This window comes from Saccoglossus kowalevskii, chromosome 10 (assembly GCF_978046115.1).
Source record: "Saccoglossus kowalevskii chromosome 10, keSacKowa6.1, whole genome shotgun sequence".
In the NCBI taxonomy this organism is placed as follows: Eukaryota; Metazoa; Hemichordata; class Enteropneusta; family Harrimaniidae; genus Saccoglossus; species Saccoglossus kowalevskii.
In genome coordinates, this window is record NC_140650.1 from 23760326 (window position 1) to 23787730 (window position 27405).

Genomic DNA, 27405 nt, shown 5'->3' on the forward strand with positions numbered 1-27405 from the left:
ACTCATTAGGACATGTATCCCACAATTCATTAGGACATGTATTCCACAATTCATTAGGACATATATCCCACAATTCATTAGGACATATATCCCACAACTCATTAGGACATGTATCCCACAATTCATTAGGACATGTATCCCACAATTCATTATGACATATATCCCACAATTCATTAGGACATGTATCCCACAACTCATTAGAACATATATACCACTATTCATTAAGACATGTATCCCACAATTCATTAGGACATGTATCCCACAACTCATTAGGACATATATCCCACAACTCATTAGGACATATATCCCACAATTCATTAGGACATGTATCCCACAAGTCATTAGGACATGTATCCCACAATTCAATAGGACATGTATCCCACAATTCATTAGGACATGTATCCCACAATTCATTAAGACATATATCCCATAATTCATTAGGACATGTGTCCCACAATTCAATAGGACATGTATCCCACAATTCATTAGGACATATATCCCACAATTCACTAGGACATGTATCCCACAATTCATTAAGACATATATCCCACAATTCAATAGAACATGTATCCCACAATTCATTAGGACATGTATCCCACAATTCATTAGGACATATATCCCACAATTCATTAGGACATGTATCCCACAATTCATTAGGACATATATCCCACAATTCATTAAGACATATATCCCACAATTCATTAAGACATATATCCCACAATTCATTAGGACATGAATCCCACAATTCAATAGGACATGAATCCCACAATTCATTAGGACATATATCCCACAATTCATTAGGACATATATCCCACAATTCATTAGGACATATATCCCACAATTCATTAGGACATATATCCCACAATTCATTAGGACATGTATTCCACAATTCATTAGAACATGTATCCCACAACTCATTAGGACATATATCCCACAACTCATTAGGACATGTATGCCACAACTCATTAGGACATATATCCCACAACTCATTAGGACATGTATCCCACTATTCATTAGGACATGTATGCCACAACTCATTAGGACATACATCCCACAACTCATTAGGACATGTATCCCACAACTCATTAGGACATATATCCCACAATTCATTAGAACATGTATCCCACAACTCATTAGGACATATATCCCACAACTCATTAGGACATGTATGCCACAACTCATTAGGACATATATCCCACAACTCATTAGGACATGTATGCCACAACTCATTAGGACATATATCCCACAATTCATTAGGACATATATCCCACAACTCATTAGGACATATATCCCACAACTCATTAGGACATGTATCCCGCAATTCATTAGAACATGTATCCCACAACTCATTAGGACATATATCGCACAACTCATTAGGACATGTATGCCACAACTCATTAGGACATATATCCCACAACTCATTAGGACATGTATGCCACAACTCATTAGGACATATATCCCACAACTCATTAGGACATGTATGCCACAACTCATTAGGACATATATCCCACAATTCATTAGGACATGTATCCCACAACTCATTAGGACATATATCCCACAATTCATTAGAACATGTATCCCACAACTCATTAGGACATATATCCCACAATTCATTAGAACATGTATCCCACAACTCATTAGGACATATATCCCACAACTCATTAGGACATGTATGCCACAACTCATTAGGACATATATCCCACAACTCATTAGGACATGTATGCCACAACTCATTAGGACATATATCCCACAACTCATTAGGACATGTATGCCACAACTCATTAGGACATATATCCCACAATTCATTAGGACATATATCCCACAACTCATTAGGACATATATCCCACAACTCATTAGGACATGTATGCCACAACTCATTAGGACATATATCCCACAACTCATTAGGACATGTATTCCACAATTCATTAGGACATGTATGCCACAACTCATTAGGACATACATCCCACAACTCATTAGGACATGTATCCCACAACTCATTAGGACATATATCCCACAATTCATTAGAACATGTATCCCACAACTCATTAGGACATATATCCCACAACTCATTAGGACATGTATCCCACAACTCATTAGGACATATATCCCACAACTCATTGGGACATGTATCCCACAATTCATTAGGACATGTATTCCACAATTCATTAGGACATATATCCCACAATTCATTAGGACATATATCCCATAACTCATTAGGACATATATCCCACAACTCATTAGGACAGATATCCCATAACTCATTAGGACATATATCCCACAACTCATTAAGACATGTATCCCACAACTCATTAGGACATATATCCCACAATTCATTAGGACATGTATCCCACAATTCATTATGACATATATCCCACAATTCATTAGGACATGTATCCCACAACTCATTAGGACATATATCCCACAATTCATTAGGACATGTATCCCACTATTCATTAAGACATGTATCCTACAATTCATTAGGACATGTATCCCACAACTCATTAGGACATATATCCCACAACTCATTAGGACATATATCCCACAATTCATTAGGACATGTATCCCACAATTCATTAGGACATGTATCCCACAATTCATTAGGACATATATCCCACAATTCATTAGGACATGTATCCCGCAATTCATTAGGACATGTATCCCACAACTCATTAGGACATATATCCCACAACTCATTAGGACATGTATGCCACTATTCATTAGGACATATATCCCACAACTCATTAGGACATATATCCCACTATTCATTAGGACATATATCCCACAACTCATTAGGACATGTATCCCACAATTCATTAGGACATATATCCCATAACTCATTAGGACATATATCCCACAACTCATTAGGACAGATATCCCATAACTCATTAGGACATATATCCCACAACTCATTAAGACATGTATCCCACAACTCATTAGGACATATATCCCACAATTCATTATGACATATATCCCACAATTCATTAGGACATGTATCCCACAACTCATTAGAACATATATACCACTATTCATTAAGACATGTATCCCACAATTCATTAGGACATGTATCCCACAACTCATTAGGACATATATCCCACAACTCATTAGGACATGTATCCCACAACTCATTAGGACATATATCCCACAACTCATTAGGACATATATCCCACAATTCATTAGGACATGTATCCCACAATTCATTAGGACATGTATCCCACAATTCATTAGGACATATATCCCACAATTCATTAGGACATGTATCCCGCAATTCATTAGGACATGTATCCCACAACTCATTAGGACATATATCCCACAACTCATTAGGACATGTATGCCACTATTCATTAGGACATATATCCCACAACTCATTAGGACATATATCCCACTATTCATTAGGACATATATCCCACAACTCATTAGGACATGTATCCCACAATTCATTAGGACATATATCCCATAACTCATTAGGACATGTATCCCACAATTCATTAAGACATGTATCCCACAACTCATTAGGACATATATCCCACAATTCATTAGGACATGTATCCCACAATTCATTAGGACATGTATCCCACAATTCATTATGACATATATCCCACAATTCATTAGGACATGTATCCCACAACTCATTAGAACATATATACCACTATTCATTAAGACATGTATCCCACAATTCATTAGGACATGTATCCCACAACTCATTAGGACATATATCCCACAACTCATTAGGACATATATCCCACAATTCATTAGGACATGTATCCCACAATTCATTAGGACATGTATCTCACAATTCATTAGGACATATATCCCACAATTCATTAGGACATGTATCCCACAATTCATTAGGGCATGTATCCCACAACTCATTAGGACATATATCCCACAACTCATTAGGACATGTATGCCACTATTCATTAGGACATATATCCCGCAACTCATTAGGACATGTATCCCACAATTCATTAGGACATGTATCCCACAACTTATTAGGACATATATCCCACAATTCATTAGGACATGTATCCCACAACTCATTAGGACATGTATCCCACAACTCATTAGGACATGTATCCCACTATTCATTAGGACATATATCCCACAACTCATTAGGACATGTATCCCACAACTCATTAGGACATATATCCCACAATTCATTAGGACATGTATCCCACAACTCATTAGGACATATATCCCACAACTCATTAGGACATGTATCCCACAACTCATTAGAACATGTATCCCACAACTCATTAGGACATGTATCCCACTATTCATTAGGACATATATCCCACAACTCATTAGGACATGTATCCCACAACTCATTAGGACATATATCCCACAATTCATTAGGACATGTATCCCACAACTCATTAGGACATATATCCCACAACTCATTAGGACATTTATCCCACAACTCATTAGGACATATATCCCACAACTCATTAGGACATGTATCCCACAACTCATTAGGACATATATCCCACAACTCATTAGGACATGTATCCCACAACTCATTAGGACATATATCCCACAATTCATTAGGACATGTATCCCACAACTCATTAGGACATGTATCCCACAATTCATTAAGACATGTATCCCACAACTCATTAGGACATATATCCCACAACTCATTAGGACATATATCCCACAACTCATTAGGACATGTATCCCACAACTCATTAGGACATATATCCCACAACTCATTAGGACATGTATCCCACAACTCATTAGGACATATATCCCACAACTCATTAGGACATGTATCCCACAACTCATTAGGACATGTATCCCACAACTCATTAGGACATATATCCCACAACTCATTAGGACATGTATCCCACAACTCATTAGGACATATATCCCACAATTCATTAGGACATATATCCCACAACTCATTAGGACATGTATGCCACAACTCATTAGGACATGTATCCCACAATTCATTAGGACATGTATTCCAAAATTCATTAGGACATATATCCCACAACTCATTAGGACATGTATCCCACAACTCATTAGGACATATATCCCACAACTCATTAGGACATGTATCCCACAACTCATTAGGACATGTATCCCACAACTCATTAGGACATATATCCCACAACTCATTAGGACATGTATCCCACAATTCATTAGGACATGTATTCCACAATTCATTAGGACATATATCCCACAATTCATTAGGACATATATCCCACAACTCATTAGGACATATATCCCACAACTCATTAGGACATGTATCCCACAATTCATTAGGACATGTATTCCACAATTCATTAGGACATATATCCCACAATTCATTAGGACATATATCCCACAACTCATTAGGACATGTATCTCACAATTCATTAGGACATGTATCCCACAATTCATTATGACATATATCCCACAATTCATTAGGACATGTATCCCACAACTCATTAGAACATATATACCACTATTCATTAAGACATGTATCCCACAATTCATTAGGACATGTATCCCACAACTCATTAGGACATATATCCCACAACTCATTAGGACATATATCCCACAATTCATTAGGACATGTATCCCACAAGTCATTAGGACATGTATCCCACAATTCAATAGGACATGTATCCCACAATTCATTAGGACATGTATCCCACAATTCATTAAGACATATATCCCATAATTCATTAGGACATGTGTCCCACAATTCAATAGGACATGTATCCCACAATTCATTAGGACATATATCCCACAATTCACTAGGACATGTATCCCACAATTCATTAAGACATATATCCCACAATTCAATAGAACATGTATCCCACAATTCATTAGGACATGTATCCCACAATTCATTAGGACATATATCCCACAATTCATTAGGACATGTATCCCACAATTCATTAGGACATATATCCCACAATTCATTAAGACATATATCCCACAATTCATTAGGACATGAATCCCACAATTCAATAGGACATGAATCCCACAATTCATTAGGACATATATCCCACAATTCATTAGGACATATATCCCACAATTCATTAGGACATATATCCCACAATTCATTAGGACATATATCCCACAATTCATTAGGATATGTATTCCACAATTCATTAGAACATGTATCCCACAACTCATTAGGACATATATCCCACAACTCATTAGGACATGTATGCCACAACTCATTAGGACATATATCCCACAACTCATTAGGACATGTATCCCACTATTCATTAGGACATGTATGCCACAACTCATTAGGACATACATCCCACAACTCATTAGGACATGTATCCCACAACTCATTAGGACATATATCCCACAATTCATTAGAACATGTATCCCACAACTCATTAGGACATATATCCCACAACTCATTAGGACATGTATGCCACAACTCATTAGGACATATATCCCACAACTCATTAGGACATGTATGCCACAACTCATTAGGACATATATCCCACAATTCATTAGGACATATATCCCACAACTCATTAGGACATATATCCCACAACTCATTAGGACATGTATCCCGCAATTCATTAGAACATGTATCCCACAACTCATTAGGACATATATCCCACAACTCATTAGGACATGTATGCCACAACTCATTAGGACATATATCCCACAACTCATTAGGACATGTATGCCACAACTCATTAGGACATATATCCCACAACTCATTAGGACATGTATGCCACAACTCATTAGGACATATATCCCACAATTCATTAGGACATGTATCCCACAACTCATTAGGACATATATCCCACAATTCATTAGAACATGTATCCCACAACTCATTAGGACATATATCCCACAATTCATTAGAACATGTATCCCACAACTCATTAGGACATATATCCCACAACTCATTAGGACATGTATGCCACAACTCATTAGGACATATATCCCACAACTCATTAGGACATGTATGCCACAACTCATTAGGACATATATCCCACAACTCATTAGGACATGTATGCCACAACTCATTAGGACATATATCCCACAATTCATTAGGACATATATCCCACAACTCATTAGGACATATATCCCACAACTCATTAGGACATGTATGCCACAACTCATTAGGACATATATCCCACAACTCATTAGGACATGTATTCCACAATTCATTAGGACATGTATGCCACAACTCATTAGGACATACATCCCACAACTCATTAGGACATGTATCCCACAACTCATTAGGACATATATCCCACAATTCATTAGAACATGTATCCCACAACTCATTAGGACATATATCCCACAACTCATTAGGACATGTATGCCACAACTCATTAGGACATATATCCCACAACTCATTAGGACATGTATGCCACAACTCATTAGGACATATATCCCACAATTCATTAGGACATATATCCCACAACTCATTAGGACATATATCCCACAACTCATTAGGACATGTATCCCGCAATTCATTAGGACATGTATGCCACAATTCATTAGGACATATATCCCACAACTCATTAGGACATATATCCCACAACTCATTAGGACATATATCCCACAATTCATTAGGACATATATCCCACAATTCATTAGGACATGTATCCCACAATTCATTAGGACATATATCCCACAATTCATTAGGACATATATCCCACAATTCATTAGGACATATATCCCACAACTCATTAGGACATATATCCCACAACTCATTAGGACATATATCCCACAATTCATTAGGACATGTATTCCACAACTCATTAGGACATATATCCCACAACTCATTAGGACATATATCCCACAACTCATTAGGACATATATCCCACAACTCATTAGGACATATATCCCACAACTCATTAGGACATGTATCCCACAATTCATTAGGACATGTATCCCATAATTCATTAGGACATGTATCCCACAACTCATTAGGACATATATCCCACAACTCATTAGGACATATATCCCACAACTCATTAGGACATATATCCCACAACTCATTAGGACATGTATCCCACAACTCATTAGGACATATATCCCACTATTCATTAAGACATGTATCCTACAATTCATTAGGACATGTATCCCACAACTCATTAGGACATATATCCCACAATTCATTAGAACATGTATCCCACAATTCATTAGGACATATATCCCACAATTCATTAGGACATGTATCCCACAATTCATTAGGACATGTATCCCACAACTCATTAGGACATATATCCCACAACTCATTAGGACATGTATGCCACTATTCATTAGGACATATATCCCACAACTCATTAGGACATGTATCCCACAACTCATTAGGACATATATCCCACAACTCATTAGGACATGTATCCCACTATTCATTAGGACATATATCCCACAACTCATTAGGACATGTATCCCACAACTCATTAGGACATATATCCCACAACTCATTAGGACATGTATCCCACAACTCATTAGGACATATATCCCACAACTCATTGGGACATGTATCCCACAATTCATTAGGACATGTATTCCACAATTCATTAGGACATATATCCCACAATTCATTAGGACATATATCCCATAACTCATTAGGACATATATCCCACAACTCATTAGGACAGATATCCCATAACTCATTAGGACATATATCCCACAACTCATTAAGACATGTATCCCATAACTCATTAGGACATATATCCCACAACTCATTAGGACATGTATCCCACAATTCATTAGGACATGTATCCCACAATTCATAAAGACATATATCCCACAATTCATTAGGACATGTATCCCACAACTCATTAGGACATATATCCCACAATTCATTAGGACATGTATCCCACAATTCATTAGGACATGTATCCCACAACTCATTAGGACATGTATCCCACAACTCATTAGGACATATATCCCACAACTCATTAGGACATATATCCCACAACTCATTAGGACATGTATCCCATAACTCATTAGGACATATATCCCACAACTCATTAGGACATGTATCCCACAACTCATTAGGACATATATCCCATAACTCATTAGGACATGTATCCCACAACTCATTAGGACATATATCCCACAACTCATTAGGACATGTATCCCATAACTCATTAGGACATATATCCCACAACTCATTAGGACATATATCCCACAACTCATTAGGACATGTATCCCACAATTCATTAGGACATATATCCCACAACTCATTAGGACATATATCCCACAACTCATTAGGACATGTATCCCACAACTCATTAGGACATATATCCCATAACTCATTAGGACATGTATCCCACAATTCATTAAGACATGTATCCCACAACTCATTAGGACATATATCCCACAATTCATTAGGACATGTATCCCACAATTCATTAGGACATGTATCCCACAATTCATTATGACATATATCCCACAATTCATTAGGACATATATCCCACAATTCATTAGGACATGTATCCCACAACTCATTAGAACATATATACCACTATTCATTAAGACATGTATCCCACAATTCATTAGGACATGTATCCCACAACTCATTAGGACATATATCCCACAACTCATTAGGACATATATCCCACAATTCATTAGGACATGTATCCCACAATTCATTAGGACATGTATCTCACAATTCATTAGGACATATATCCCACAATTCATTAGGACATGTATCCCACAATTCATTAGGGCATGTATCCCACAACTCATTAGGACATATATCCCACAACTCATTAGGACATGTATCCCACAATTCATCAGGACATATATCCCGCAACTCATTAGGACATGTATCCCACAATTCATTAGGACATGTATCCCACAACTTATTAGGACATATATCCCACAATTCATTAGGACGTGTATCCCACAACTCATTAGGACATGTATCCCACAACTCATTAGGACATGTATCCCACTATTCATTAGGACATATATCCCACAACTCATTAGGACATGTATCCCACAACTCATTAGGACATATATCCCACAATTCATTAGGACATGTATCCCACAACTCATTAGGACATATATCCCACAACTCATTAGGACATGTATCCCACAACTCATTAGAACATGTATCCCACAACTCATTAGGACATGTATCCCACTATTCATTAGGACATATATCCCACAACTCATTAGGACATGTATCCCACAACTCATTAGGACATATATCCCACAATTCATTAGGACATGTATCCCACAACTCATTAGGACATATATCCCACAACTCATTAGGACATGTATCCCACAACTCATTAGGACATATATCCCACAACTCATTAGGACATGTATCCCACAACTCATTAGGACATGTATCCCACAACTCATTAGGACATATATCCCACAACTCATTAGGACATGTATCCCACAATTCATTAGGACATGTATTCCACAATTCATTAGGACATATATCCCACAATTCATTAGGACATATATCCCACAACTCATTAGGACATATATCCCACAACTCATTAGGACATGTATCCCACAATTCATTAGGACATGTATTCCACAATTCATTAGGACATATATTCCACAATTCATTAGGACATATATCCCACAACTCATTAGGACATATATCCCACAACTCATTAGGACATATATCCCACAATTCATTAGGACATATATCCCACAATTCATTAGGACATGTATCCCACAATTCATTAGGACATGTATCCCACAATTCATTAGGACATGTATCCCACAATTCATTAGGACATATATCCCACAATTCATTAGGACATGTATCCCACAATTCATTAGGACATGTATCCCACAATTCATTAGACATATATCCCACAATTCATTAGGACATATATCCCACAACTCATTAGGACATACATCCCACAACTCATTAGGACATATATCCCACAACTCATTAGGACATATATCCCACAATTCATTAGGACATATATCCCACAATTCATTAGGACATATATCCCACAACTCATTAGGACATATATCCCACAACTCATTAGGACATGTATCCCACAATTCATTAGGACATGTATCCCACAATTCATTAGGACATGTATCCCACAACTCATTAGGACATACATCCCACAATTCATTAGGACATGTATCCCACAATTCATTAGGACATGTATGCCACAATTCATTAGGACATATATCCCACAATTCATTAGGACATGTATCCCACAATTCATTAGGACATGTATCCCACAACTCATTAGGACATACATCCCACAACTCATTAGGACATGTATCCCACTATTCATTAGGACATATATCCCACAATTCATTAAGACATATATCCCACAATTCATTAGGACATGAATCCCACAATTCAATAGGACATGTATCCCACAATTCATTAGGACATATATCCCACAATTCATTAGGACATATATCCCACAATTCATTAGGACATATATCCCACAATTCATTAGGACATATATCCCACAATTCATTAGGACATGTATTCCACAATTCATTAGAACATGTATGCCACAACTCATTAGGACATATATCCCACAACTCATTAGGACATATATCCCACAACTCATTAGGACATATATCCCACAACTCATTAGGACATATATCCCACAACTCATTAGGACATGTATCCCACAACTCATTAGGACATGTATCCCACTATTCATTAGGACATGTATCCCACAACTCATTAGGACATGTATCCCACAACTCATTAGGACATATATCCCACAACTCATTAGGACATGTATCCCACAACTCATTAGGACATATATCCCACAACTCATTAGGACATGTATCCCACAACTCATTAGGACATATATCCCACAACTCATTAGGACATGTATCCCACAACTCATTAGGACATGTATCCCACTATTCATTAGGACATATATCCCACAACTCATTAGGACATGTATGCCACAACTCATTAGGACATACATCCCACAACTCATTAGGACATGTATGCCACAATTCATTAGGACATATATCCCACAACTCATTAGGACATGTATGCCACAACTCATTAGGACATATATCCCACAACTCATTAGGACATGTATCCCACAACTCATTAGGACATATATCCCACAACTCATTAGGACATGTATCCCACAACTCATTAGGACATGTATCCCACTATTCATTAGGACATATATCCCACAACTCATTAGGACATGTATGCCACAACTCATTAGGACATACATCCCACAACTCATTAGGACATGTATGCCACAATTCATTAGGACATATATCCCACAACTCATTAGGACATGTATGCCACAACTCATTAGGACATACATCCCACAACTCATTAGGACATGTATCCCACTATTCATTAGGACATGTATCCCACAACTCATTAGGACATGTATGCCACAACTCATTAGGACATATATCCCACAATTCATTAGGACATATATCCCACAACTCATTAGGACATATATCCCACAACTCATTAGGACATGTATCCCGCAATTCATTAGGACATGTATGCCACAATTCATTAGGACATATATCCCACAACTCATTAGGACATATATCCCACAACTCATTAGGACATATATCCCACAATTCATTAGGACATATATCCCACAATTCATTAGGACATGTATCCCACAATTCATTAGGACATATATCCCACAATTCATTAGACATATATCCCACAATTCATTAGGACATATATCCCACAACTCATTAGGACATATATCCCACAACTCATTAGGACATATATCCCACAATTCATTAGAACATGTATTCCACAACTCATTAGGACATATATCCCACAACTCATTAGGACATATATCCCACAACTCATTAGGACATATATCCCACAACTCATTAGGACATATATCCCACAACTCATTAGGACATGTATCCCACAATTCATTAGGACATGTATCCCACAACTCATTAGGACATGTATCCCACAATTCATTAGGACATATATCCCACAACTCATTAGGACATATATCCCACAACTCATTAGGACATATATCCCACAACTCATTAGGACATGTATCCCACAATTCATTAGGACATGTATCCCATAATTCATTAGGACATGTATCCCACAACTCATTAGGACATATATCCCACAACTCATTAGGACATATATCCCACAACTCATTAGGACATGTATCCCACAACTCATTAGGACATATATCCCACTATTCATTAAGACATGTATCCTACAATTCATTAGGACATGTATCCCACAACTCATTAGGACATATATCCCACAATTCATTAGGACATGTATCCCACAATTCATTAGGACATATATCCCACAATTCATTATGACATGTATCCCACAATTCATTAGGACATGTATCCCACAACTCATTAGGACATATATCCCACAACTCATTAGGACATGTATGCCACTATTCATTAGGACATATATCCCACAACTCATTAGGACATGTATCCCACAACTCATTAGGACATATATCCCACAACTCATTAGGACATGTATCCCACTATTCATTAGGACATGTATCCCACAACTCATTAGGACATATATCCCACAACTCATTAGGACATGTATCCCACAACTCATTAGGACATATATCCCACAACTCATTGGGACATGTATCCCACAATTCATTAGGACATGTATTCCACAATTCATTAGGACATATATCCCACAATTCATTAGGACATATATCCCATAACTCATTAGGACATATATCCCACAACACATTAGGACATATATCCCATAACTCATTAGGACATATATCCCACAACTCATTAAGACATGTATCCCACAACTCATTAGGACATATATCCCACAATTCATTAGGACATGTATCCCACAATTCATTATGACATATATCCCACAATTAATTAGGACATGTATCCCACAACTCATTAGGACATATATCCCACAATTCATTAGGACATGTATCCCACTATTCATTAAGACATGTATCCTACAATTCATTAGGACATGTATCCCACAACTCATTAGGACATATATCCCACAACTCATTAGGACATATATCCCACAATTCATTAGGACATGTATCCCACAATTCATTAGGACATGTATCCCACAATTCATTAGGACATATATCCCACAATTCATTAGGACATGTATCCCGCAATTCATTAGGACATGTATCCCACAACTCATTAGGACATATATCCCACAACTCATTAGGACATGTATGCCACTATTCATTAGGACATATATCCCACAACTCATTAGGACATATATCCCACTATTCATTAGGACATATATCCCACAACTCATTAGGACATGTATCCCACAATTCATTAGGACATATATCCCATAACTCATTAGGACATGTATCCCACAATTCATTAAGACATGTATCCCACAACTCATTAGGACATATATCCCACAATTCATTAGGACATGTATCCCACAATTCATTAGGACATGTATCCCACAATTCATTATGACATATATCCCACAATTCATTAGGACATGTATCCCACAACTCATTAGAACATATATACCACTATTCATTAAGACATGTATCCCACAATTCATTAGGACATGTATCCCACAACTCATTAGGACATGTATCCCACAATTCATTAGGACATATATCCCACAACTCATTAGGACATATATCCCACAACTCATTAGGACATATATCCCACAACTCATTAGGACATGTATCCCACAATTCATTAGGACATGTATCCCATAATTCATTAGGACATGTATCCCACAACTCATTAGGACATATATCCCACAACTCATTAGGACATATATCCCACAACTCATTAGGACATGTATCCCACAACTCATTAGGACATATATCCCACTATTCATTAAGACATGTATCCTACAATTCATTAGGACATGTATCCCACAACTCATTAGGACATATATCCCACAATTCATTAGGACATGTATCCCACAATTCATTAGGACATATATCCCACAATTCATTATGACATGTATCCCACAATTCATTAGGACATGTATCCCACAACTCATTAGGACATATATCCCACAACTCATTAGGACATGTATGCCACTATTCATTAGGACATATATCCCACAACTCATTAGGACATGTATCCCACAACTCATTAGGACATATATCCCACAACTCATTAGGACATGTATCCCACTATTCATTAGGACATGTATCCCACAACTCATTAGGACATATATCCCACAACTCATTAGGACATGTATCCCACAACTCATTAGGACATATATCCCACAACTCATTGGGACATGTATCCCACAATTCATTAGGACATGTATTCCACAATTCATTAGGACATATATCCCACAATTCATTAGGACATATATCCCATAACTCATTAGGACATATATCCCACAACTCATTAGGACAGATATCCCATAACTCATTAGGACATATATCCCACAACTCATTAAGACATGTATCCCACAACTCATTAGGACATATATCCCACAATTCATTAGGACATGTATCCCACAATTCATTATGACATATATCCCACAATTCATTAGGACATGTATCCCACAACTCATTAGGACATATATCCCACAATTCATTAGGACATGTATCCCACTATTCATTAAGACATGTATCCTACAATTCATTAGGACATGTATCCCACAACTCATTAGGACATATATCCCACAACTCATTAGGACATATATCCCACAATTCATTAGGACATGTATCCCACAATTCATTAGGACATGTATCCCACAATTCATTAGGACATATATCCCACAATTCATTAGGACATGTATCCCGCAATTCATTAGGACATGTATCCCACAACTCATTAGGACATATATCCCACAACTCATTAGGACATGTATGCCACTATTCATTAGGACATATATCCCACAACTCATTAGGACATATATCCCACTATTCATTAGGACATATATCCCACAACTCATTAGGACATGTATCCCACAATTCATTAGGACATATATCCCATAACTCATTAGGACATGTATCCCACAATTCATTAAGACATGTATCCCACAACTCATTAGGACATATATCCCACAATTCATTAGGACATGTATCCCACAATTCATTAGGACATGTATCCCACAATTCATTATGACATATATCCCACAATTCATTAGGACATGTATCCCACAACTCATTAGAACATATATACCACTATTCATTAAGACATGTATCCCACAATTCATTAGGACATGTATCCCACAACTCATTAGGACATATATCCCACAACTCATTAGGACATATATCCCACAATTCATTAGGACATGTATCCCACAATTCATTAGGACATGTATCTCACAATTCATTAGGACATATATCCCACAATTCATTAGGACATGTATCCCACAATTCATTAGGGCATGTATCCCACAACTCATTAGGACATATATCCCACAACTCATTAGGACATGTATGCCACTATTCATTAGGACATATATCCCGCAACTCATTAGGACATGTATCCCACAATTCATTAGGACATGTATCCCACAACTTATTAGGACATATATCCCACAATTCATTAGGACATGTATCCCACAACTCATTAGGACATGTATCCCACAACTCATTAGGACATGTATCCCACTATTCATTAGGACATATATCCCACAACTCATTAGGACATGTATCCCACAACTCATTAGGACATATATCCCACAATTCATTAGGACATGTATCCCACAACTCATTAGGACATATATCCCACAACTCATTAGGACATGTATCCCACAACTCATTAGAACATGTATCCCACAACTCATTAGGACATGTATCCCACTATTCATTAGGACATATATCCCACAACTCATTAGGACATGTATCCCACAACTCATTAGGACATATATCCCACAATTCATTAGGACATGTATCCCACAACTCATTAGGACATATATCCCACAACTCATTAGGACATGTATCCCACAACTCATTAGGACATATATCCCACAACTCATTAGGACATGTATCCCACAACTCATTAGGACATATATCCCACAACTCATTAGGACATGTATCCCACAACTCATTAGGACATATATCCCACAATTCATTAGGACATGTATCCCACAACTCATTAGGACATGTATCCCACAATTCATTAAGACATGTATCCCACAACTCATTAGGACATATATCCCACAACTCATTAGGACATATATCCCACAACTCATTAGGACATGTATCCCACAACTCATTAGGACATATATCCCACAACTCATTAGGACATGTATCCCACAACTCATTAGGACATATATCCCACAACTCATTAGGACATGTATCCCACAACTCATTAGGACATGTATCCCACAACTCATTAGGACATATATCCCACAACTCATTAGGACATGTATCCCACAACTCATTAGGACATATATCCCACAATTCATTAGGACATATATCCCACAACTCATTAGGACATGTATGCCACAACTCATTAGGACATGTATCCCACAATTCATTAGGACATGTATTCCAAAATTCATTAGGACATATATCCCACAACTCATTAGGACATGTATCCCACAACTCATTAGGACATATATCCCACAACTCATTAGGACATGTATCCCACAACTCATTAGGACATGTATCCCACAACTCATTAGGACATATATCCCACAACTCATTAGGACATGTATCCCACAATTCATTAGGACATGTATTCCACAATTCATTAGGACATATATCCCACAATTCATTAGGACATATATCCCACAACTCATTAGGACATATATCCCACAACTCATTAGGACATGTATCCCACAATTCATTAGGACATGTATTCCACAATTCATTAGGACATATATCCCACAATTCATTAGGACATATATCCCACAACTCATTAGGACATGTATCCCACAATTCATTAGGACATGTATCCCACAACTCATTAGGACATATATCCCACAACTCATTAGGACATATATCCCACAATTCATTAGGACATGTATCCCACAAGTCATTAGGACATGTATCCCACAATTCAATAGGACATGTATCCCACAATTCATTAGGACATGTATCCCACAATTCATTAAGACATATATCCCATAATTCATTAGGACATGTGTCCCACAATTCAATAGGACATGTATCCCACAACTCATTAGGACATATATCCCACAATTCACTAGGACATGTATCCCACAATTCATTAAGACATATATCCCACAATTCAATAGAACATGTATCCCACAATTCATTAGGACATGTATCCCACAATTCATTAGGACATATATCCCACAATTCATTAGGACATGTATCCCACAATTCATTAGGACATATATCCCACAATTCATTAAGACATATATCCCACAATTCATTAGGACATGAATCCCACAATTCAATAGGACATGAATCCCACAATTCATTAGGACATATATCCCACAATTCATTAGGACATATATCCCACAATTCATTAGGACATATATCCCACAATTCATTAGGACATATATCCCACAATTCATTAGGACATGTATTCCACAATTCATTAGAACATGTATCCCACAACTCATTAGGACATATATCCCACAACTCATTAGGACATGTATGCCACAACTCATTAGGACATATATCCCACAACTCATTAGGACATGTATCCCACTATTCATTAGGACATGTATGCCACAACTCATTAGGACATACATCCCACAACTCATTAGGACATGTATCCCACAACTCATTAGGACATATATCCCACAATTCATTAGAACATGTATCCCACAACTCATTAGGACATATATCCCACAACTCATTAGGACATGTATGCCACAACTCATTAGGACATATATCCCACAACTCATTAGGACATGTATGCCACAACTCATTAGGACATATATCCCACAATTCATTAGGACATATATCCCACAACTCATTAGGACATATATCCCACAACTCATTAGGACATGTATCCCGCAATTCATTAGAACATGTATCCCACAACTCATTAGGACATATATCCCACAACTCATTAGGACATGTATGCCACAACTCATTAGGACATATATCCCACAACTCATTAGGACATGTATGCCACAACTCATTAGGACATATATCCCACAACTCATTAGGACATGTATGCCACAACTCATTAGGACATATATCCCACAATTCATTAGGACATGTATCCCACAACTCATTAGGACATATATCCCACAATTCATTAGAACATGTATCCCACAACTCATTAGGACATATATCCCACAATTCATTAGAACATGTATCCCACAACTCATTAGGACATATATCCCACAACTCATTAGGACATGTATGCCACAACTCATTAGGACATATATCCCACAACTCATTAGGACATGTATGCCACAACTCATTAGGACATATATCCCACAACTCATTAGGACATGTATGCCACAACTCATTAGGACATATATCCCACAATTCATTAGGACATATATCCCACAACTCATTAGGACATATATCCCACAACTCATTAGGACATGTATGCCACAACTCATTAGGACATATATCCCACAACTCATTAGGACATGTATTCCACAATTCATTAGGACATGTATGCCACAACTCATTAGGACATACATCCCACAACTCATTAGGACATGTATCCCACAACTCATTAGGACATATATCCCACAATTCATTAGAACATGTATCCCACAACTCATTAGGACATATATCCCACAACTCATTAGGACATGTATGCCACAACTCATTAGGACATATATCCCACAACTCATTAGGACATGTATGCCACAACTCATTAGGACATATATCCCACAATTCATTAGGACATATATCCCACAACTCATTAGGACATATATCCCACAACTCATTAGGACATGTATCCCGCAATTCATTAGGACATGTATGCCACAATTCATTAGGACATATATCCCACAACTCATTAGGACATATATCCCACAACTCATTAGGACATATATCCCACAATTCATTAGGACATATATCCCACAATTCATTAGGACATGTATCCCACAATTCATTAGGACATATATCCCACAATTCATTAGGACATATATCCCACAATTCATTAGGACATATATCCCACAACTCATTAGGACATATATCCCACAACTCATTAGGACATATATCCCACAATTCATTAGGACATGTATTCCACAACTCATTAGGACATATATCCCACAACTCATTAGGACATATATCCCACAACTCATTAGGACATATATCCCACAACTCATTAGGACATATATCCCACAACTCATTAGGACATGTATCCCACAATTCATTAGGACATGTATCCCATAATTCATTAGGACATGTATCCCACAACTCATTAGGACATATATCCCACAACTCATTAGGACATATATCCCACAACTCATTAGGACATATATCCCACAACTCATTAGGACATGTATCCCACAACTCATTAGGACATATATCCCACTATTCATTAAGACATGTATCCTACAATTCATTAGGACATGTATCCCACAACTCATTAGGACATATATCCCACAATTCATTAGAACATGTATCCCACAATTCATTAGGACATATATCCCACAATTCATTAGGACATGTATCCCACAATTCATTAGGACATGTATCCCACAACTCATTAGGACATATATCCCACAACTCATTAGGACATGTATGCCACTATTCATTAGGACATATATCCCACAACTCATTAGGACATGTATCCCACAACTCATTAGGACATATATCCCACAACTCATTAGGACATGTATCCCACTATTCATTAGGACATATATCCCACAACTCATTAGGACATGTATCCCACAACTCATTAGGACATATATCCCACAACTCATTAGGACATGTATCCCACAACTCATTAGGACATATATCCCACAACTCATTGGGACATGTATCCCACAATTCATTAGGACATGTATTCCACAATTCATTAGGACATATATCCCACAATTCATTAGGACATATATCCCATAACTCATTAGGACATATATCCCACAACTCATTAGGACAGATATCCCATAACTCATTAGGACATATATCCCACAACTCATTAAGACATGTATCCCATAACTCATTAGGACATATATCCCACAACTCATTAGGACATGTATCCCACAATTCATTAGGACATGTATCCCACAATTCATAAAGACATATATCCCACAATTCATTAGGACATGTATCCCACAACTCATTAGGACATATATCCCACAATTCATTAGGACATGTATCCCACAATTCATTAGGACATGTATCCCACAACTCATTAGGACATGTATCCCACAACTCATTAGGACATATATCCCACAACTCATTAGGACATATATCCCACAACTCATTAGGACATGTATCCCACAACTCATTAGGACATATATCCCATAACTCATTAGGACATGTATCCCACAATTCATTAGGACATATATCCCACAACTCATTAGGACATATATCCCATAACTCATTAGGACATATATCCCACAACTCATTAGGACATGTATCCCACAACTCATTAGGACATATATCCCATAACTCATTAGGACATGTATCCCACAACTCATTAGGACATATATCCCACAACTCATTAGGACATGTATCCCACAACTCATTAGGACATATATCCCACAACTCATTAGGACATATATCCCACAACTCATTAGGACATATATCCCATAACTCATTAGGACATATATCCCACAACTCATTAGGACATATATCCCACAACTCATTAGGACATGTATCCCACAATTCATTAGGACATATATCCCACAACTCATTAGGACATATATCCCACAACTCATTAGGACATGTATCCCACAACTCATTAGGACATATATCCCATAACTCATTAGGACATGTATCCCACAATTCATTAAGACATGTATCCCACAACTCATTAGGACATATATCCCACAATTCATTAGGACATGTATCCCACAATTCATTAGGACATGTATCCCACAATTCATTATGACATATATCCCACAATTCATTAGGACATATATCCCACAATTCATTAGGACATGTATCCCACAACTCATTAGAACATATATACCACTATTCATTAAGACATGTATCCCACAATTCATTAGGACATGTATCCCACAACTCATTAGGACATATATCCCACAACTCATTAGGACATATATCCCACAATTCATTAGGACATGTATCCCACAATTCATTAGGACATGTATCTCACAATTCATTAGGACATATATCCCACAATTCATTAGGACATGTATCCCACAATTCATTAGGGCATGTATCCCACAACTCATTAGGACATATATCCCACAACTCATTAGGACATGTATCCCACAATTCATCAGGACATATATCCCGCAACTCATTAGGACATGTATCCCACAATTCATTAGGACATGTATCCCACAACTTATTAGGACATATATCCCACAATTCATTAGGACGTGTATCCCACAACTCATTAGGACATGTATCCCACAACTCATTAGGACATGTATCCCACTATTCATTAGGACATATATCCCACAACTCATTAGGACATGTATCCCACAACTCATTAGGACATATATCCCACAATTCATTAGGACATGTATCCCACAACTCATTAGGACATATATCCCACAACTCATTAGGACATGTATCCCACAACTCATTAGAACATGTATCCCACAACTCATTAGGACATGTATCCCACTATTCATTAGGACATATATCCCACAACTCATTAGGACATGTATCCCACAACTCATTAGGACATATATCCCACAATTCATTAGGACATGTATCCCACAACTCATTAGGACATATATCCCACAACTCATTAGGACATGTATCCCACAACTCATTAGGACATATATCCCACAACTCATTAGGACATGTATCCCACAACTCATTAGGACATGTATCCCACAACTCATTAGGACATATATCCCACAACTCATTAGGACATGTATCCCACAATTCATTAGGACATGTATTCCACAATTCATTAGGACATATATCCCACAATTCATTAGGACATATATCCCACAACTCATTAGGACATATATCCCACAACTCATTAGGACATGTATCCCACAATTCATTAGGACATGTATTCCACAATTCATTAGGACATATATTCCACAATTCATTAGGACATATATCCCACAACTCATTAGGACATATATCCCACAACTCATTAGGACATATATCCCACAACTCATTAGGACATGTATCCCACAATTCATTAAGACATGTATCCCACAATTCATTAGGACATATATCCCACAATTCATTAGGACATGTATCCCACAATTCATTAGGACATGTATCCCACAATTCATTAGGACATGTATCCCACAATTCATTAGGACATATATCCCACAATTCATTAGGACATGTATCCCACAATTCATTAGGACATGTATCCCACAAGTCATTAGGACATGTATCCCACAACTCATTAGGACATGTATCCCACTATTCATTAGGACATGTATCCCACAATTCATTAGGACATGTATCCCACTATTCATTAGGACATGTATCCCACAATTCATTAGGACATGTATCCCACTATTCATTAGGACATGTATGCCACTATTCATTAGGACATATATCCCACAACTCATTAGGACATATATCCCACAATTCATTAGGACATATATCCCACAATTCATTAGGACATGTATCCCACTATTCATTAGGACATATATCCCATAACTCATTAGGACATGTATCCCACAATTCATTAAGACATGTATTCCACAATTCATTAGGACATATATCCCACAATTCATTAGGACATATATCCCACAACTCATTAGGACATGTATCCCACTATTCATTAGGACATATATCCCACAACTCATTAGGACATATATCCCACAATTCATTAAGACATGTATCCCACAATTCATTAGGACATATATCCCACAATTCATTAGGACATATATCCCACAATTCATTAGGACATATATCCCACAACTCATTAGGACATGTATCCCACAACTCATTAGGACATATATCCCACAACTCATTAGGACATATATCCCACAATTCATTAAGACATGTATCCCACTATTCATTAGGACATATATCCCACAATTCATTAGGACATATATCCCACAACTCATTAGGACATGTATCCCACAACTCATTAGGACATATATCCCACAACTCATTAGGACATATATCCCACAATTCATTAAGACATGTATCCCACAACTCATTAGGACATATATCCCACAATTCATTAGGACATATATCCCACAACTCATTAGGACATGTATCCCACTATTCATTAGGACATGTATCCCACAATTCATTAGGACATATATCCCACAATTCATTAGGACATATATCCCACAATTCATTAGGACATATATCCCACAATTCATTAATACATGTATCCCACAATTCATTAGGACATGTATCCCACAACTCATTAGGACATGTATGCCACTATTCATTCGGACATATATCCCACAACTCATTAGGACATATATCCCACAATTCATTAGGACATATATCCCACAATTCATTAGGACATGTATCCCACTATTCATTAGGACATATATCCCATAACTCATTAGGACATGTATCCCACAATTCATTAAGACATGTATTCCACAATTCATTAGGACATATATCCCACAATTCATTAGGACATATGTCCCACAACTCATTAGGACATATATCCCACAACTCATTAGGACATGTATCCCACAATTCATTAGGACATGTATCCCACAATTCATTAGGACATATATCCCACAATTCATTAGGACATGTATCCCACAATTCATTAGGACATGTATCCCACAACTCATTAGGACATGTATGCCACTATTCATTAGGACATATATCCCACAACTCATTAGGACATATATCCCACAATTCATTAGGACATATATCCCACAATTCATTAGGACATGTATCCCACTATTCATTAGGACATATATCCCATAACTCATTAGGACATGTATCCCACAATTCATTAAGACATGTATTCCACAATTCATTAGGACATATATCCCACAATTCATTAGGACATATATCCCACAACTCATTAGGACATGTATCCCACTATTCATTAGGACATATATCCCACAACTCATTAGGACATATATCCCACAATTCATTAAGACATGTATCCCACAATTCATTAGGACATATATCCCACAATTCATTAGGACATATATCCCACAATTCATTAGGACATGTATCCCACAACTCATTAGGACATATATCCCACAACTCATTAGGACATATATCCCACAATTCATTAGGACATATATCCCACAACTCATTAGGACATATATCCCACAATTCATTAGGACATATATCCCACAATTCATTAGGACATATATCCCACAACTCATTAGGACATGTATCCCACTATTCATTAGGACATGTATCCCACAATTCATTAGGACATGTATCCCACAATTCATTAGGACATGTATCCCACAATTCATTAGGACATATATCCCACAATTCATTAGGACATATATCCCACAATTCATTAATACATGTATCCCACAATTCATTAGGACATGTATCCCACAAATCATTAGGACATGTATCCCACAATTCATTAAGACATGTATTCCACAATTCATTAGGACATATATCCCACAATTCATAAGGACATATGTCCCACAACTCATTAGGACATATATCCCACAACTCATTAGGACATGTATGCCACAACTCATTAGGACATGTATCCCACAACTCATTAGGACATATATCCCACTATTCATTAGGACATGTATCCCACTATTCATTAGGACATGTATCCCACAATTCATTAGGACATGTATCCCACTATTCATTAGGACATATATCCCACAACTCATTAGGACATATATCCCACAATTCATTAGGACATGTATCCCACAATTCATTAGGACATGTATCCCACAACTCATTAGGACATATCCATAAAATCAAATATTTACATTGCCATTGGGTGTCAAATTATGCAATTAGTATTTTGTAATTTGTATTTTCCAACACCACACACATATTGATTTTTCTTAAAAGCAGACTAAATCAGATTAGAAAATAACTAGTTAAATGAAGACAAACAAATAAAGCTGAACTGAAATGTGTATTTCCGAGTGCAAATTTGAGGCGGTATTGGTGATGACAGATATTGACAGTGTGTGGATCATACAAGTTGCTAACAGAGTAGAATTGTAACTACATAGTCTTACCTGTATTGGCAATCCATCAATTCGAATTCCCATACGGCCGCTATCTGACATCAAACCTTCGTACACTTTCTTATCCAATAATAAGACTGAGAAACCAATTGGATTATGGAGATGCCAACTCAGTTCAGTGAAAGCTGGAAGATTGAAAAACAGTTCAAATTCGTTTCCAGCTAAGAAGTGCTGACTGAAATGGTCAATGATGACTGAGGCACAACTAAGGCTACTCAATGGTTCATAACGCTACCATTTTGAATGTAAAGATATCCTTGGTAATTTTTTTGCATGTGAACATAATCTGTACATGCCAATTTGAATGTGAACATGACCTTGGCTGCCATTTTTAATTTACAGATAGACACCATTTTGAATGTAAACATCTCCTTGGCTGTCATCTTGAATGTAAACCTGTAGAACTATTTGGAATGTAAATATCACCTCTGGAAGCTATTTTGAATGTAAACATCATCTGTGGAAGCCATTTTGAATCTAAACATGAATTTGGCTGCCATTTTGAATGTAAAACTCACCTGTGGAAGCCATTTTGAATATAAACATAAATTTGGCTGCCATTTTGAAAGTAAAATTCACCTGTGGAAGCCATTTTGAATGTAAACATCACCTGTGGAAGCCATTTTGAATCTAAACATAAATTTGGCTGCCATTTTGAATGTAAACATCACCTGTGGAAGCCATTTTGAATATAAACATAAATTTGGCTGCCATTTTGAAAGTAAAATTCACCTGTGGAAGCCATTTTGAATGTAAACATCACCTGTGGAAGCCATTTTGAATCTAAACATGAATTTGGCTGCCATTTTGAATGTAAACATCACCTGTGGAAGCCATTTTGAATCTAAACATGAATTTGGCTGCCATTTTGAATGTAAACATCACATGTGGAAGCCATTTTGAATGTAAACATTACTTGAATGTAAACATCATCGCCATTTCTCATAATTTTAAATACAAAACATTTTTAGATAAAAAAAATCAAGAAACTTACTATTTGTGGAGGGATAATACTCAATGACTAATGCTGCTGTCTCTGAAAACATAGTAGCATTATCACGTGATTGGTGGAAAAAGAACATGTGGTTCCACACTGGTTGTTCTGATGGGATTCCAGGGACAGTTATCTGGTGAGAAATAAGAACATATACATTATTAATATCTGTCTTATAAACATGTTTACAGCAAGTCTCAGATGTATTGGGGCAGCCAATTTGCAAACTTGCTCATGAGCTTGCTGCTTTGGTTTTGACTGAATGGTTGGCTTTCGAATCTCACTGGTGGTGTCCTGTGGTCACGCCCACTCTGGGTGAATCTATATAACAGTCGGGTCCGTCATACTATAGTTGGAT

The 27405-nt window shown here is 37.0% G+C and overlaps 1 protein-coding gene across 1 annotated transcript in view; it reads right to left on the reverse strand.

Annotated features, from left to right (window-relative positions):
- The window catches only part of LOC100370058 (coiled-coil domain-containing protein 33-like), a 93426-nt gene that overhangs the window by 53189 nt on the left and 12832 nt on the right, over positions 1-27405 (reverse strand). The window contains exons 9-10 of the mRNA XM_006815400.3: positions 27048-27180; positions 26045-26178 (exon numbers count right to left, since the gene is read on the reverse strand). Of these exons, the coding sequence (XP_006815463.2) occupies positions 26045-26178; positions 27048-27180 (267 nt within the window). The remainder of the gene's footprint in view (positions 1-26044; positions 26179-27047; positions 27181-27405) is intronic.